At 50.7% G+C, this 16,116-nt stretch overlaps 1 protein-coding gene across 4 annotated transcripts in view; it reads right to left on the bottom strand.

The window, feature by feature from the left end:
* AHRR (aryl-hydrocarbon receptor repressor) overlaps positions 1-9,497 on the bottom strand; it is a 79,935-nt gene extending 70,438 nt beyond the window's left edge. For all 4 annotated transcript variants that reach the window (XM_034998751.1, XM_034998753.1, XM_034998754.1 and 1 more), the window contains exons 1-2: positions 9,388-9,497; positions 137-209 (exon numbers count right to left, since the gene is read on the bottom strand). In XM_034998751.1, coding sequence (XP_034854642.1) covers positions 137-201 — 65 coding nt within the window. In that variant the 5' untranslated portion in view covers positions 202-209; positions 9,388-9,497. The remainder of the gene's footprint in view (positions 1-136; positions 210-9,387) is intronic.
* Positions 9,498-16,116: the final 6,619 nt, after the last annotated feature.

Here is a 16,116-nt window from a genome sequence, read left to right as displayed (position 1 = left end):
CCCTCCCCATCAGGAAGACACAGCAAAGCCTCTCCCTCACCCACTTCGTTCTGAAAATTCACTCCTTTTGATGAAAATACAAGTGCCTCCCCTTCAACATGAGCAATCAGCAAAAACAGAAGACGTGATACTTTACTGTTTCTGAACAGGCTTTCTTCTTTTCCTTCCAGCATATGTGCACTCCCCTGGTGGGATCATCATCTCTGGCCCTACAAGAGAAAGGGAGCATAAAGTTGGTTATGTTGAAGGGCCCCCAGTGTCCACACGACTCCCCAGACCACCAAAGGCAGCACTGTCAGCTAAGGTCTGCTGTGCTAATCAAGGAGGCCACAGTGACCCCACACTGGGGTCCCACTCCTCCTCCATCACCGAGCCTGCCAGTGTGAACCACTCACACCCTGTTTCACTCAGCAGGAAGATGCCAAAGGGCCCAGTGAGGACACACAGCCCTGGCCGTGACATCTCCCCTTTGACCATCAGCGTCATAGTCCCAAGCCTGACCTGAGGACCCGAGTCACTACACTCGTGTAGAGAACAGCCCTGTGCTCTTGCAGTTGGTTCAGAAAGCTTATGGTAGATAAATATCCTGAGCCTGTCCTCAGAAAATAGAAGCCATTCCATGGCATCCATGAGCAGGACACACAGCTAAGGTACCAAAGAGCAGTTTGCTGCATCAGGGTTCTCATGGGGCTGTTCCTCTGGCAGGGGCTGCATGTGTCCTCTCTTGGTGGTGTTTGTGGTGGGTCTTCTTCCTCTTCCCAACCCTCCCCTTTATGGCCCTGTGCTTCTGAGCCAACAGGCTTCCTCTTTTGTATGTAAAATCTCCCACTCAATTCCGCAGCACTGGACTTGTACTTTAGCCACTAACTTGCAGCTGCACCAAGCCCAGCTGAACATACCCACCAGCCTCCCCCAGCAGTGCCGGACATGGCGCCTGTATCCAAGAGGAGGTCCCCAAGGAGTAGCCGAGGATCTGTGCCCTGAGGCTGGTTGGCTCACGCATCACCACTTTTGGATGCACCAAAATCTTGATTTTTCCATGCAGTGAGCCCTCACAAACATCCTGTTTGTGTATATGAGTCCTGTTTGGGTATATGAGCCCTCACAAACATCCTGGCAGACCCATGTGCTGTGACCACTCATTGCCAGGCACTGGGCTAACAGACTTGGAGCAGAGCTTAGGAGCCCTTACCTAGTCTCAAGAAGAGGTGTGTGTGTGAAGTGAAATATGTCACGAACGTGCTTTAAATATAAGAAACACACTTTGAATATAAAGACATAAGTAGGTAAAGCAAGTGGACACGAAAATATACGCCATGCAAATAGTAATCAAAAGAAGCTGGGCTAGTTATGTGGGTATCAGACAAAGTAGACTTAAGAAAAACGAATATAACCAGGGACAACAACATTCCTTTCTTGGTAATCAATAGAACAAGTAAACCAAAAATCAGGAAGGATTTAGAATATCCAAACAATAACAGACTTGAACTGATTGACATTTATAGAACACTCCACTCAACAACAGCAGAATACGCATCCTTGGCACATGGAACATTCATCAAGATAGACCAAATTCTGGGACTTTAGAACAATCATCAACAAATTTAAAAGAATAGAAATCATACAAAGTATGTTTTGTGACAATGACGGGATTAAACTAGAAAGATATATGGAAAATGTCCAGATATTTGGAAAGCAACCCACTTCTAAATAACAACAGGTAGAAGAGAAAGTCTCAAAGAAATTTAAAGTACTTTGAACTGAATGAAAATGAAAACACAACATATCAGATTTTGTGGGACATAGCTGACCAATACTGTGATGGAAACTGGTATTATTAAGCATTTAGATTAGAAAAAAATAAAAGATCTCAAATAATCTAAGCTTCCACTTTAAATAACTAGAAAAAGAGAAAATAAATCCAAATCAAGCAGAAAGGTGGAAATAATAAAGAAGAAAAATCAATGAAACTTAGAAAAACAGAGAAAAATCAATGAACCAAAAGTTGGTTCTATGAGAAGATCAACAAAATTGATAAACCTCTAGTCAGACTGATCAAGAAATAGAGAAGACACAAATGACTAATATCAGGAATGAAAGAGGGGTCATCACTACAGATCCCACAGATATTAGAAAGAAAATAAGAGTATACAACTATGAACTCACCTGTTTTTCCCCACTCAAAATCCATATATTGAAGCCCTAATCTTCCATTGGAGGTGGGGCCTTGAAGGAAGTGATTAAGGTTAAATGAGGTCAGAAAAGCAGAGCCCTGATCTATTAGAACAGTTGCCCTTATAAGAAGAGGAAGAGACACCAGGGCTCTCTCTTCACCATGTGTACAGAGGCATTGCAAACCAAGAAGAGAGCTCTCACTGGAAACCAAATCAGTAGTGTTGGGGAAGGTCATCGAGAAGACATGACCACCAGTTGACCTGTGAGGGGGACCCAGGTACTAGGAAGCTCTTCACCGCCCCCCTCCCCACTCTCCTTGGTTGTGGGCTCCACTCATCTTTCCTGCTCCCAGCGGCTGCTCCAAGGACATAGCCTTGGGATATGCGCGATATACATGACTGAGCCTCGTTGAGGCCTCTTCATAGACTTTTAAGAGATGGCCAGTGGGTACTGGATCCACTCATCTTTCCGCCACCTAAGACAAGCCTTTGTATGTAATTTCTCTTGGCTTATTCAAACTGTCACCTACCAACCTGGAGTGGCCGCCTCTTTCTTGGTCTCTCCCTGCCCTCCACAAACAGGGGCCAGTTTCAGATCACACCTGGGAAGCTCCTGAGGAACTTGCAAAACCAACAAGCAGGCACCTGGATCTTGGACTTCCAGCCTCCAAAACTATGAGAAATAAATGTCTGTTGTTTAAGCCCCCAGTATGGGCTTTTGTTGTGGTAGCCCAAGCAGACGGAGACAAATACTATCCCCACAAATCCAATAGTTTAGATGAAATGGACAAATTCCTTGAAAGACACGAACTACCAAATTCACTCAGGAAAACAACTGTTTGGTCCTATTTGTTTTTCAACAATAAAAAACAAAACAAAACAAAAAAACACCTAGGCCCAGATGGTTTCACTGGTAAATTCTACCAATTTAAAAAAATAATAATAATACCGAATCTCTGAAACCTCTGGCAGAAAACTGAAAATAAAATTGAAAATTGACAACTCATTTATAAGTTCAGCATCACCCTGATACAAAAACCAGACATTTCAAGAAAACTACAGACTGATATCCCCCATGAACATAGACACAAACATCCTCAATCAGACATTTACAAGTAGGATCCAGCAATACAAATAGGGCAAAACATCACCGCCAGTGAGGTTTATCCAGGAATTCAAGGCTGCTTCAACATCCAAAAATTGGTCATTGCAATTCACTACCTTAATAAACTAACGAAAAAAATACAGTGACCATCCCCTACATGCAAAAAAGTATCTGACAAAAAAAGTATTTGAAGGGAGCTTAATTACCCTGATAAAGGGCATCTACAGAAATGCCTACACGAGCGTCACACCTAACAATGAAGACCGAGCTCCTCCCTGGATCACAGACCCTGCATCCCCCTTCCCACTCAGCACCACACGTCAGGGCAATAAGATGAAGAAAAGCAATGCCATAATGTTGGGGAAGGAAGAGACAGAGCTCTGCTCACAGACAACATGATTGTACGTAGAGAAAATCCAGGAAAGTTTACTAAGACAAATCTCTTATAATAATTGAGTTCAGCAAGGTCAAAGGGTAAAAGGACAATATACAAAAGTCCAGTGTTTCTGTAGACGAGCCATGAACAATCAGAACACAGATTTTTTAAAAGCAGAACCATTTACAATAGCACCAAAATAAAAATGAAATACTTCAGTATTTCAAGAGGTTTACTATGTGTATAACTCAGGCTCCAAAGAATAGGAGGTGAGAGAAAAAAATTAATAAATAGTAGCGATTTGTCCAAACATAACGAAAACTGTAAACTTACAGATTTAAGAAGATCAATAAATGGCAAGTTTAAATTACAGCAAGGCCACACGTACTCGGATTGCTCATAAGCAGGGATCTACAGAACGATCCTAAATGCCCCCGACAGCCACTGGTGCAGAGAAGCAAGGGCAAGCGTGAGAGCAGACACCTCATCGGCAAAGTGAGAGACGACACACCCCATGCACACGGCTTTCAAAACTGAAGGCTGGAGGTTTTCTCAGACACACAAAAGCTGAAAGAATTGCTCACCAGCTGACCCACACTGTAAGAAATGCGAAAGGGTGTCTTCAGGCCAAAGGAAAATGATACCAGATGGTAACATGGATCCACAAAATGGAATAGGAGGCACAGGAAACAGAACTGCTGGGTATACATCCAAGGTCTGCTCTTACAGTTTGAATGTCTTTAGAAGATAGTTGTTTAAACAACAATGATAACCATGTATCGTGGGGTTTGTAACATATGTAGAGGTCAGGGGTATGGCAAGTGTAGCACCTCGGCCAGGACAGGGGGATGGATGTAAGGTGGAAGGTTCCTGCACGTTCACGAAGTGGTGTAATGGTACTCAAAAGTTGTGCCAAGTACCCATTTATTGCCTCTAGGCTCCAAATCCACCCCTCCTTGGGAGCTCTGCATGAACGCAAGCCTCTCTTCTTTACAGCCCACGGTGTGGTGCCTGCCGGCAGAGGGCCCAGGAGGGACTTGGCAGGAGTAAGAAGCTTCTGATCCCAGGGCTTCAGAGTTTAATTTGTTCCTGCTCACCACCACCAGAGGCCGAGAAACTCAGTGACCTTCTCCACCAACCAGGGGGCTGAACCATACCCTCTCCAAAGAGGCCTCAACCCCAGCTTTGGGGAGGGATCCCCATTTCTAATTGCACTCTTCTGACATGTTCCGCCAGCCCCGGAGTACCCTTCAGAGTCTTCTTTTCACCTTTATGGTCAATCCACTGTGGTAGTTAATTCTTCCTCATAAAAGTCTCTCAACTCAAACCAAAAATTAAGCTAAAAATAGAAAAAGCTGTTTTTTAAGTCCACATATTTCAGAGTTATGAACTAAAAAATGACACATCAGGGATTTGCTCCTACGTAATCTGGGGAGCAGAGTGGAGTCTAAATGAAACTGGATCATTTCATATTGATAGCTGCCCATCTATGCTGGTTGATGAATAAGTTGGGCTCATTATAAAATTCTTTTCACTTTTGTTAAAGATTTGAAATCTTCCATAACAAGTTTTTTTTAAAAAAGCATTAAAAAGAGGCAAATTGTGGCATAAGAATAGACACACTATGATGCCAAGGCCATTCGATGGGGAAAGAAGAATGTCCTCATCAAACGGACAAACGGATGTCCACATGCAAGAGAATGAGATTGTTCCCTGCTTCACACCGTATGAAAAAATTAACCAAAATTAGTTAAAGACCTAAGTGTAAGAGGTAAAATTATAAAACCCTCAAGGAAAACATGGGGCTATATCTTCATGGCCTTAAATTTGGCAACAGATTCTTAGATATGTCACCAAAGGCACAAATAAGAAAATTAAAAAAAAAAAATCAGACTTCATCAAATTTAAGAACCTGTGCTTCAGAGGACACCATCCAGTCACAGAATAGGAGAAAACATTTGCAAATTATGCATCTGATAAGTCTACTATTCAGGACATGTAAAGAATTCTTACAACTCAACAACAACAAAAAGACAAACAGCCCAATTAAAAATGGGCAAAGGACTTGAGCAGACATTTCTCCAAAGAAAATAAACAGTCAACAGACACATGGAAATGCTTCACGTCAGTAATCACTAGGGAAATGTAATCAAACCCACAATGAGAGAGCATTCACACCCACCAGGATGGCCATCAACAAAACAAAGGAAAACGACAAGTGTTGGTGAGGATGTAAAGCTGGGACCTTTGGCGCTGGGACCTGGGACCTGGGACCTGGGACCTGGGACAGTGTGGCAGATCCTCAAAGAGTTAGACACAGAGGCACCCCTGCAATTCCACTTCTGGGTCATGTATGCCCAGGAGAACTGAAAACATACATTCAAACAGAATCTGGCACACAAACATGCATAGCATCATTATTCACAACAGCCAAAAAGGGTAGACAACCCCAAAGCCCGTCAACTGGTGAACAGGTAAACAAAGTGTGGTCTGTGCCCACAGCGGAGTATTTCTCAGCCGTGAGAAGGAACGGGCTCTGATGCACACTGCCACAGGAAGGAGCCTCGAAGACATGCCACATGCAAGAAGGCAGACACCAGAGCTCCCCTGTTGGTTCCATACCTATGAAATGACCAGAAGAGGCAAGTGCATAGACAGAAAGTAGATCAGTGGTTGCCAGGGCCGGGGAGGAAGGAATGGGGAATGGCTGTTTCATGGGCAGAGAGCTTCTGTCTGGGGTGAAGAAAATGTTTTGGAAGTAAGCAGAGGTGGTAGGTGCCCAACATTGGTGATATACTAAATAAATGTACCGAATGGTACATTTTTAAGTGGTTAATTTTAGCTTATGTGAATTTTATCTCAATGAAAAGCACAGAACACAAATGCATATATAAATACAGGTGAGGATTCTGGAGTGGTGAGAAAGGGAGAATAGCAGGGGAGAAGTGGATGGAGCAGACTGAAAATGTCTGAGGGCATTCTGCACAGAGGGAGCAGACAGCGGGCGGTAGCTGCAGGGGCCTGGGGGGTAGAGGCGGGTTTCTGAGCTGACGGGGATGGTGTGAATAATGATGCTATGAGTGTTTGTGTGCCAAATTCTGTCTGAATGTATGTTTTCAGTTCTCCTGGGCACACACCCAGGAGTCAAGAACAGGAGAGTTCAGGAGCATGTGCAGGGATGCGACCTGGGGGGAGCAGGAATCGATGGATGGATGCTGCTGCCTTCTCAGCCTTGTCCTGGGGTGTGGCCACCACACCTGCTCTTCTCTGGGAAGCCAGGTTGGACCCTCAGTGGCTGGAGGCCAGCGTGCAAAGCCATCCCAGGCCTGGCCCCAGCCTGGCCAGGGAAGTTTCCCTGCACCCAGCAACCTACAGTCACCCGTGAGGTCAAAGGTGAAGGAGATCCCGTCCCCAGCACCACCATTCCCCGAATGAGCCCTGAGCCTGGAGCAGGGATGGTGTGGGGTTGGGGGAGGTGACAGAGAAGATGAGGAGGGGGCCAGGGACACTCCTGTGCAGGGTGGCGCTGACCCCCTCACTATCCTTCACCCAAAGCTCTGTTCCTCCAAGCAGGAGCGGGGACAGGACCTAGGCTCCAAGGCATGCCTCACACACTGTCTGCCTGCCCACAAAGCCATGTTCTCCCTTGGTGTCTCCATCTCAGTGCCCAGAACAACCCTAAAAACACAGGTTATGGTAAAAAAAGCACCAAGGGCAGATGAATCCTCTCCAGGTACCCCCCCACAGAGGTGTGTGTGGAAGAGATCAAAGGAGCTGCCCATCAACCCCCAACACACCACCACAGACCTCGTTGAAAAACCACAGTTTGGGGGTCCATCTGTGCTGAGGTTTCTGCCCTGGGAATCCTATATATATATAGGATATATAGGTGGATATTATGGCATTCAGATTACTCCATTTTACTAAATACCTGTTCATTCTCCTCAAAAAATGAAGCCTCCACTGGATTAGACCGAACTCCTTGAAGAAATGCCCCTCAGAGGCAGGACACAGGTCTCTGCCTCAGATGCAGGTGGCAGACACCTTGTTGGGAAGTGGGGGCAGGAGACCCTCGCCACTGGGCTCCTGTGGCCTGTGGCTGGCCTGGGCCAGGGTCTCTCCTGCAACCATGGACTGTGCTGGGGTGGGAGGCAGACAGGGGCCTGGGCACCAGAGGGGAACATGCAGGTGTGAGCTGGGCCCAACAGGGTGGTTTGGGGGCCTCCCATCCCTGCTAAGCACTAAGTTGACTGGGTTTCTCAGAGAAACCTGAGCTTTTATATAAGAATCTTTCTCTAGGGGCTCCTGGGTGGTTCAGCTGGTTAAGCGTCTGGCTCTTGATCTCAGCTCAGGTCTTGATCTCAGGATCAAGATCCCAGGATCACGCAGCTCCACGCTGGGCTTAGAGCATCTTGCCACGGGCACGCGCTGCTGTGGGAGCATACCAGGACTCTGAGTCCAAACTCCAGCAGTTACCACCTCAAAGTCCTTATGCGTAAACGAGGTGAGTGGCAGCCACGGGCTGCTGGAGGGCTGCAGGAGATGACGCAGCTTCCCACGTCAGGGCTGCACTGCATGCCAGCCACTCACCATGAGGGGGTACAGTCTGCACGTCACCACGGGGTCTCCTCCTAATGCCTGGTGCTAGGACCGCCACCGTGGTGGGACCCCGTCCCAGGAGCCTGCAGAAGCCAGGCATTATCCCTAATGGCGGACCCTGGGTGGAGGTTGTCCAGGCTTAAGGGCCCGCCTCTACCAGAGACCCCCTGGAGAGCGTCCATGCTGAGTCAGCTGCTGACCAGGCCAGAAATCCAGGTCCACAACTTTCAAGGACCCAGAGCTTGGGGACAGATGTCCCAGGCACACACTCAAGCCCTGAGCCCCTCAAGGACCAGCTGTGGCTGGTCAAACAGAGGCCATGTGTAAGTCTAGGGGCCACCCACCCCCCACGCTATGATGATGCCTGGGGCAGCCAAAGCTGAGGGCCCGTTGGACACTTCCGAAGAGGGAAGATGCGCCCAGCACCAACCCCTGGAAAGAGACAGACGGAAGGGCCCACGAAAGAGTTGACTCTGACGCTGACCAGTCGCCTGCCCCCGTGAGCTGCCCCTTCCCTAGTGGGAGTCACCGTGGGAACACCGGGGTCGGCAAGTCACTGAGGGTCTGTGCCACTCACAGAGTAGCCACGATCTGGGATTTGGGGCCATTCAAATTAAGACTTCTGTGGGGGAAACAAACACACACAAAACTGTCTTGGTGCCGCTAACTGAAACCGAGCGAATTCCTGGAACACGGGCCCTTCCGCCCTTCCCAAGTGTGAGAACCAAGCCTGGGGCTCCCTGCCCGGAAGGAGGGCGCCAGGCTGTGCCGCCCAAGCTCCGGGGCCCCAGCTCCGCACTCCTCCACCGGCTGCCCTGGGAAGGCTCGGGGGCCAGGGCAAAGCCCTCGCCGGCATCCGCCCAAGAGCCTCTGAAAGAAACGGGACCTAGAACAAAATTAGCCCAACTGCCCCAAGGCGGGGGGTCGCAGGCAGCAGCTTGGGGAGAAGGGAGAAGCCGAGGGGCCATGAGCAGTGCGAGTGGACGGGCTTCCCTCAAAGACCCTGCTTTTGCTTCTAGGCGAGAAACCACCCGCCGGACCCCAGGGCCTTGCGTCGCGGTGGGTGGGAGGAGGGCTCCGCACGAGGGTCCCGATGGCGGAGCGGGGGGGCGGAGCGCGCCCGGGGCACTTACCCGGGGCGGCGGGGCGCGGAGGCTCAGGCGCACCCGCGGGAGGAGCCCGCCCGGGCAGGCAGCTGTGGCGGCGCGGCTGCCGGCGCTCGCATCTCGGGGGCCCGCGGCGGCCGTGGCCGCGGAACGACGGCCCCACCCCGGCACGCGAGCCCGCCCCGCCCCGGGGCCGACCGGACGCGCGAGGCGGCAGGGGGCGCGCGCGCGCATCCCCGCCCCGGCCCGCGCCGCACCGCCCTCCCGGGTCCGCGTGCGCCACGGCGGGGTCGCGCGGTGCGCCCGTCGCGTCCCCGAGGTCTCTCCAAGAGGGTGTCCGCTCGGGGTGCCGTATGGCCCTCGAGGCCCCTGTGCTCCGCGCAGGAGCCCCAGGCCCTCTATCCCTCGCGCCCAGGCACGCGCCCCGCGCACCTGCCCGCGCGGTGCAGGGAAGCGGGCCCAGGCTCCCCTCGCCCCGGGGTCCCCCGGTCCGATCCAGTAGGTGATGTGAGGATAGCGTCTCCCGCCCCGCCTGCTCCAGTGGGGTTGCTGCGGGAATCAAAAGGAGCAAAAGGTTTTACAGACTCTTGAAATACGAATATAACACCTTGACCCTGAGCTTCCCAGGAACGGCCCGGTCCTGGACCTCTCAGGGTCCACCAGACCCGTGCGCGCGACCGAAGACGCCCTGCTCCGCCGACCCGCGCGCCTGAGGCGCGGTCTTCTCTCGCGCTCTCCTCCCTGGACCTCTGGAGGCCGCTCCTTTCTCCTCTTCCACGCTGAGGGTCTTTGCGCCCCTCCCCTACTCCACCAGGCGTCCTGACTTGGAACCACCCCTACACCCGGAGAGCTTGGCCTCACAACCTGAGGTCTCTGCCCAACGTCTGAGGGGCCCCGAGCGACCCCGGCCTGCTCCAGCGCCGCAGCCCTCACCCGGGCCGCCATGGGGTCGCCCGACCCCCACCCCACGTCCAGGCCCTGGGTGGTTTCCAGGATCAGCCCCTCATCCAAGCCCCACCGTGCATCCCCACGGCTAGTCCTGTAGGGGCTCCCACGCCCGCCCCCACAATCACAGCCAAGGGTATTGCTCCAGGCCCCCACCAGGCTCTGAACAAAATCCTGTCTCCCCAGAAGCTCCCAATATCTTTCCCTTCCTGGACTCACCGATGTGCTCTGAAGGAGCAAGCATGTGTGCCTCAGGACCTTTGCACTCGCCGTCCCCTAAGGGAAATGCTCTTCTCCGGATACTCACAGGGGAGCAACCTGTTCTGGTGTCCTCAGTGAGGAGACCCACTCCAAACCAAGGCCACTGCTGTCCATCTCCTCTGCCTGCTCTGTCTTTCCTGGTGCACGTTGCACCTGAAATTACGGCAGGGTAACCTGTAGACTCCCCAGGTCTGTTCCCCTCTATCCAGGAAGAACACCGTGCCTACCGCAGAGCAGGCGCTCAAAAATGTTGACTGAGTAAATGGTTTCATATTATTTTTTTAAATGGGGGGCCAAATTATATTATTATTTTAAAATTTGATTACAACCAATTTTGTTGGCATTAAAATTAGAGGTATTGTAAATTTGAATGGATAAACCAAAAACCAGAAATTAAGTTTGGTAAAATGGGAATGGGAGCTTTCCAGTAATTACAGATTAGAAAGCAGAAATCAACTTAGAGAAACACAGACAAACCCCATGTTTACAATGATTGTGCCACAGATTTAAACTTCAGTAGTGCATTAGTAAACTGTTCACATTTAGATCTTCACCTCGAGATTAGATAGCTGTTTAAAAAAATCCCAGTACCTTGTGCAAATAAATCGGTCTTCCATGTGCCTTAGCACACTTAAAATTTCTCCACTGTATGTATACAAAACACCTACCATTTGGTAGGGCAAAATACATACTTTCATAACAAAACTATAATGTACCTCTCAAGTATGAACAATATACACCTAATACATGGTATACGGTATTTTTTACTTGGAGCAACTTGGAGCTATATTGCAATGTATTGTATGTTTTAGGTAGCTAAAATCAGTAGTTGCATCTTGATCAACTTTTGTAATGTACTTTATGCACAGAAAAGGTTTGGGTGAATAACTGAGGTTATAGGTGAACTTTAATTTCTTTGTACTTTAAAAAAATTTTTTAAAGATTTTATTTACTTATTTGAGAGAGCGAGCGAGCATGAGCAGGGGTGGGGGTGGGAGAGAGGGACAAAGCGGGAGGGACAAGCAGACTCCCCGCTGAGGAGGGAGCCCCATGAGGGGCTCCATCCCAGGACCCTGAGGTCATGACCTGAGCCGAAGGCAGACACTTAACAGACTGAGCCACCCAGGCGCCCCTTCAATTAATGTTTAAAATTTCTGCAATTCCTGCACATATTTGCAAAAAGCATGTAGCATTTTTGTACTTTTTTTGGTAATTCTTTTGGTTGTTAAATAAAATAAGTAAGCACGTGTATGATTTCCAGGGAGGGGGACACATTTTGCAGAGGTAAGGTGGGGGGACCCTGGGACCCGGGAATGTGGGCGGGACACCTGTTGGGTCCCCCCACCCCAGGTCTGGAGCTCTTCAGTAAGAGCTTGCACTTCCCCTCATGGGAAGACAGAACCTCCGCACCCAGGGCCCCCCTCACTGGGGCAGAAGAAAACCAGGGTCCAGCTTCCCCTCCTTCCCTGAAACTGCCCTTGATGGCCCAAGTCACCCACCTCCCAAGCAGCCCATGCTTGTGAAGACCATCCAGGCTCCGCCAGCGACCAGGAACTTTCATCGGCCTGGTACCCGGCTACAGCCCCATAGCTGATCCACGATGGGGGCAGAAAGGCGGGGGGTGGAGAAGAGAGCTAATTTACCACAGTTTATTTCCTGACATATTTACTGTAATTTATTTCCTTTCTTCTACAGTCTCTCCCCACCCCCACCCCCAGCCCAGCCAGCCCCAGCTAAACCTGACTCATTTGCTTGGTTTTCTTTGAAACTACTGCTGTCCTCCACATCCTTTAGCAGCTCTGAAAATGAGCCTTCCGCAGGGTTCCACAAGTGAGGTCGCACCCCACACGGCCAGACCTGCCACTGCCCGTTCATCCCAGCTTCCCTGAACCCATCCTCCTGCTAGTTCTGTGTCCCGAATCCCGGCCCTTCCTCTTGGTTTTCTTCCTCATTTCCTGGCATGTATCCTCCAGGTGCTTCCTAGTTAGAGGAATGCGGGAGGAAAATGTCCTGAAATCTTCGTATGCCTCTACAGCCGAGGTGGACACAACCTGCCCCCCACACGTCTGGGGTGTGTCTCCTGCTGCACGGCTAGCCCCTCCCTGAGTCTCAGGAGCACCTGTCTCCTCGGGCAGGGGGAGGGTCTCCTTCTCCCTGGGCGCTTCTCCTCAGCATAGCCTTGTCCATCTGCAGTGTCCTCTCACACTAGCCCTGCCTCCTTTAGTTCTGGAAAATGCCCCCCCCTTTTGAAATTTTCTTCCCTAGAGTTTTCTCTGTTCTTTAGCTTTTCCCCTTCCAGATATTCTATGTTTAATTTCCCAGAATTATTTCTCATTCTGTATTCTTAGAGAATTGGGTCTTTTTTAAACATATGCAGTATCCTTGGTCATCTCTGAGACACGGGCTGTAAATCATCTGGGTTCTGAGATGTTTCCTCTGGTTCCTGATTTGCTATTTTACAAACGTCAGGTGAACTTGGCTGCACCTCATCCAAGACTGAGGCACTGCCCTGAACGGACCTGCTCTCGGGTGGTGGGTTTCTCTGACTTCCTGCCCGGCAGTGGAGGGGCCTGCCCTATAGGAAGCCTTCCCTTGTCCCCCTGCCCATGCCCTCCTGCACCACCCTGCTCTCTGCAGGAACTGGCAGCTTCTCCCTGGAACTTGGGGCCAGATATCTCCTGTGCCACAAGACCCTGAAGCTTTGTTTCCCTCTCTGGTTCTTTGTATTGTTTGAAGGCAATTTCAAGAGGAACCTTGCTATCTGAAAACCCTCTGAATTGTGAGCAGCTAGTTTGATCCTTTCTTAACGTGAGGCCCAGTCTGGCTGGCCTGGAGTGTCATCTGGTGGGAAGGCCGGACAGGTCCGATGTGCCCTCTGTGCTCCCCCACGTCCCTGCATGAACAGGGTGAGGTCCAGGGTGCCCTCCATCCGAACTGAAGCCTAACCACCACTTATCATGTGACCTTTTGCCCTCTATCGGTCTTCATTTTCTTACCCATAAAACAGAGAACTACAGACAAATGGAACAGAGAGCCCAGAAATTAACCCTCATGTATATGGCTAATGATGTTTGACAAGGGTGCCAAGACCATTCAGTGGGGAAAGGACAGTCTTCCCAGCAAATGGCGGTGGGAAAAATGGATATGCTCATGAAAGACAATAACGTTGAACCCTTACCATACACAAAATTCAAAATAGATCCAAGACCTGAAATGAGACAAAACACGCTGAGAAGAAAACACAAGGGAAAAGCCTCATGACATTGACATTTCTCCAAAGACGACATATGAATGGCCAATAGCACACGAAAAGGTGCCCCACATCACTCGTCGTCAGGGAAATGCAAGCCAAAACCACAACGAGATCCCACCTCACATCCATGAGGATGACTATTCCCCAACAGTAATGGCCACTGCAAGGATGTGGAGAAATTAGCACTGTTGGTAGGAATGTAAACTGCTGCAGCTGCTGTAAACTGAGCAGAACCACCGTGTAAGCCACGAGTCTGGTAGGCAAGCAGACCTCTGACGGAGAACTTCAAGCACTGACTTGAAGAGACAGTCGTGCATCCATGTCCACAGCAGCATTATTCAACCCCAAAAGGGGGAAACAAACCAGTGTCCACGGGTGAGCAAAATGTGGTGTATCCACACAGTGGAGTCATTACTCAGCCTAGAAAGGAAGGAACTCCCGACACTTGCTACAACACAGATGACCCTTGAAGACAATCATAGGAAGACGAATACTGTGCCCCCACTGATATGAGGTCCCTAGAGGAGCCAATCCACAGAGGTGAAGTAGGACGGTGGACACCAGGCGCCGGGCGTTAGTGTTTCATGGGGACAGAGTTTCCGTCGGGGAGGATGAGAAAGTCCTGGAGATGGGGGGGGGGGTGGCTGCACAGCACTGTGAATGTGCTTCAGGCCACTGAACTGCACTCTTAGAACCGGTCGAAACGGTGCATTTTATGCTGTATGTATTTTAACACATACACACACAAGAGGGAAGAATCCCCACCTTTACCATTTATTCACCAGGTATATGCGGTCCAGCTCCAGAGGCAGACATGGGCCAGATTCCTAGCCTCTAGTCTCGTGGGGTCAGACATTGATCAAATAATCACATACACACTCACACTCAGTGGGCACCCATGCCTACATACTCTGTTCTTAAATGCTATGGAGAAGTGCCATGAACAGCAGGCTGCTCCTGGACCCACCTCTGTTGGGTGGTGTGCGGGTGAGGGGTGAGCAGGGCAGCCCCTCCTCCTGAGGGATTCGGGTGATGGAAGGAGGACCCATGGAGACGGGGCTCAGCCACACAGCAGGGACAGCGCATCTGACACTGCTCCGCATGCAGCCCCTTCCCTCCCCTCGTGAGGGTAACAGCCTCCATCTCTGCCCACCCAGCAGAGACCGCCCTCTCTCTGCCCCCAGACCCCCACCTGCTCTCCTCCTCAACCAGGCTCATCTGGCCTGAGACAGGTGGCCCTCCTAGCTGACTAGGTTGACTTTAGTGGCGACCACAGCTATGACCACGGTCAGGCCTTCCTGACTATTCTGGGATTATCTTCTTCATGAAGAACCCAAGGGCTAAAGCTGGGTGAGAACTCCAGGTGTCTTGAGCAAGTTCTTCATCTTCCTGTAAGCCAAATTAAGAGCTGGGTCATCAACACACCATTCAAATAGCGAGAGGGAGTGCGTGAGAGCAGGTGACCAGGGGTCCAGGGATGGGGACAGGGAATGAGGACCACGGAATGAGGGATGAGGCATGGGGGAGTGGGGGTGAAGGAGGAGGAACAGGGCACATGGGTACTGTGGGCTGCTGGGGCAGCTGGCCCAGCCTCCCTTACTGAGGTGCTCTGCCTGCCCCATCCCAAAAACCTGTGTCTAAGGGGACCTGGGGCACAGCTTGAGCAAAGTAATAAATGAAAAGCTACCCAAGTCAATCTTTGCTCGCAACTTTCCCGTTGTTGCTGCCCTCAGACTGTAAGCCCCACCTGCTCTGGTTTCTCTCTTGCTTCTGTTAATTCCATCCTGCTGTGTCCTTGGGGTCATGCTCTGGATGAGGCACCCAGGGCAGGTGTCCCTCCATGGTGTGACTGCCCCCGTGTGGCCGAATGAGAGCTCTTGCGGCTGCATTTGGCTCCCTGCGCAAGCATCCATGTGGGTGCAGCCTGTCCAAGGGAGTGCGTCCTTATGTTTTTGCACACTCTGCGTAGGCAGCCTGGGCAGGGCTGGGACTCAGGAAGTTTTGCTCCTGGCCCTTCAAGTAGCCTGGGCTCCCCAGTGGACCCCCCAACCTCTTAAGCCCACCTGCCTTCTGGGCCTTCAAGACACAGCCATGTACCCACCCCTGCAAGACACCACAGCCCTGACTGGCCGGCCAAGACCCCACTGACCACCATCTCCCAAACTGCGCCTCCATTGACCAAACCCTTGGCTCTCACTGCGAGAGTTGGTGCCACACACCCGAGTGTACCTGTACCACATACCTGTGTATCTGTATCACACACCTGAGTGTACCTGTAGCACACACCTGAGTGTACC

Source organism: Mirounga leonina, unplaced genomic scaffold, assembly GCF_011800145.1.
Source record: "Mirounga leonina isolate KUSES-001 unplaced genomic scaffold, KU_Mleo_1.0 Mir_95, whole genome shotgun sequence".
Taxonomy (NCBI): domain Eukaryota; kingdom Metazoa; phylum Chordata; class Mammalia; order Carnivora; family Phocidae; genus Mirounga; species Mirounga leonina.
Note: the sequence above shows the minus strand (reverse complement) of the source record. Positions and strands in the feature narration are given on the sequence as shown.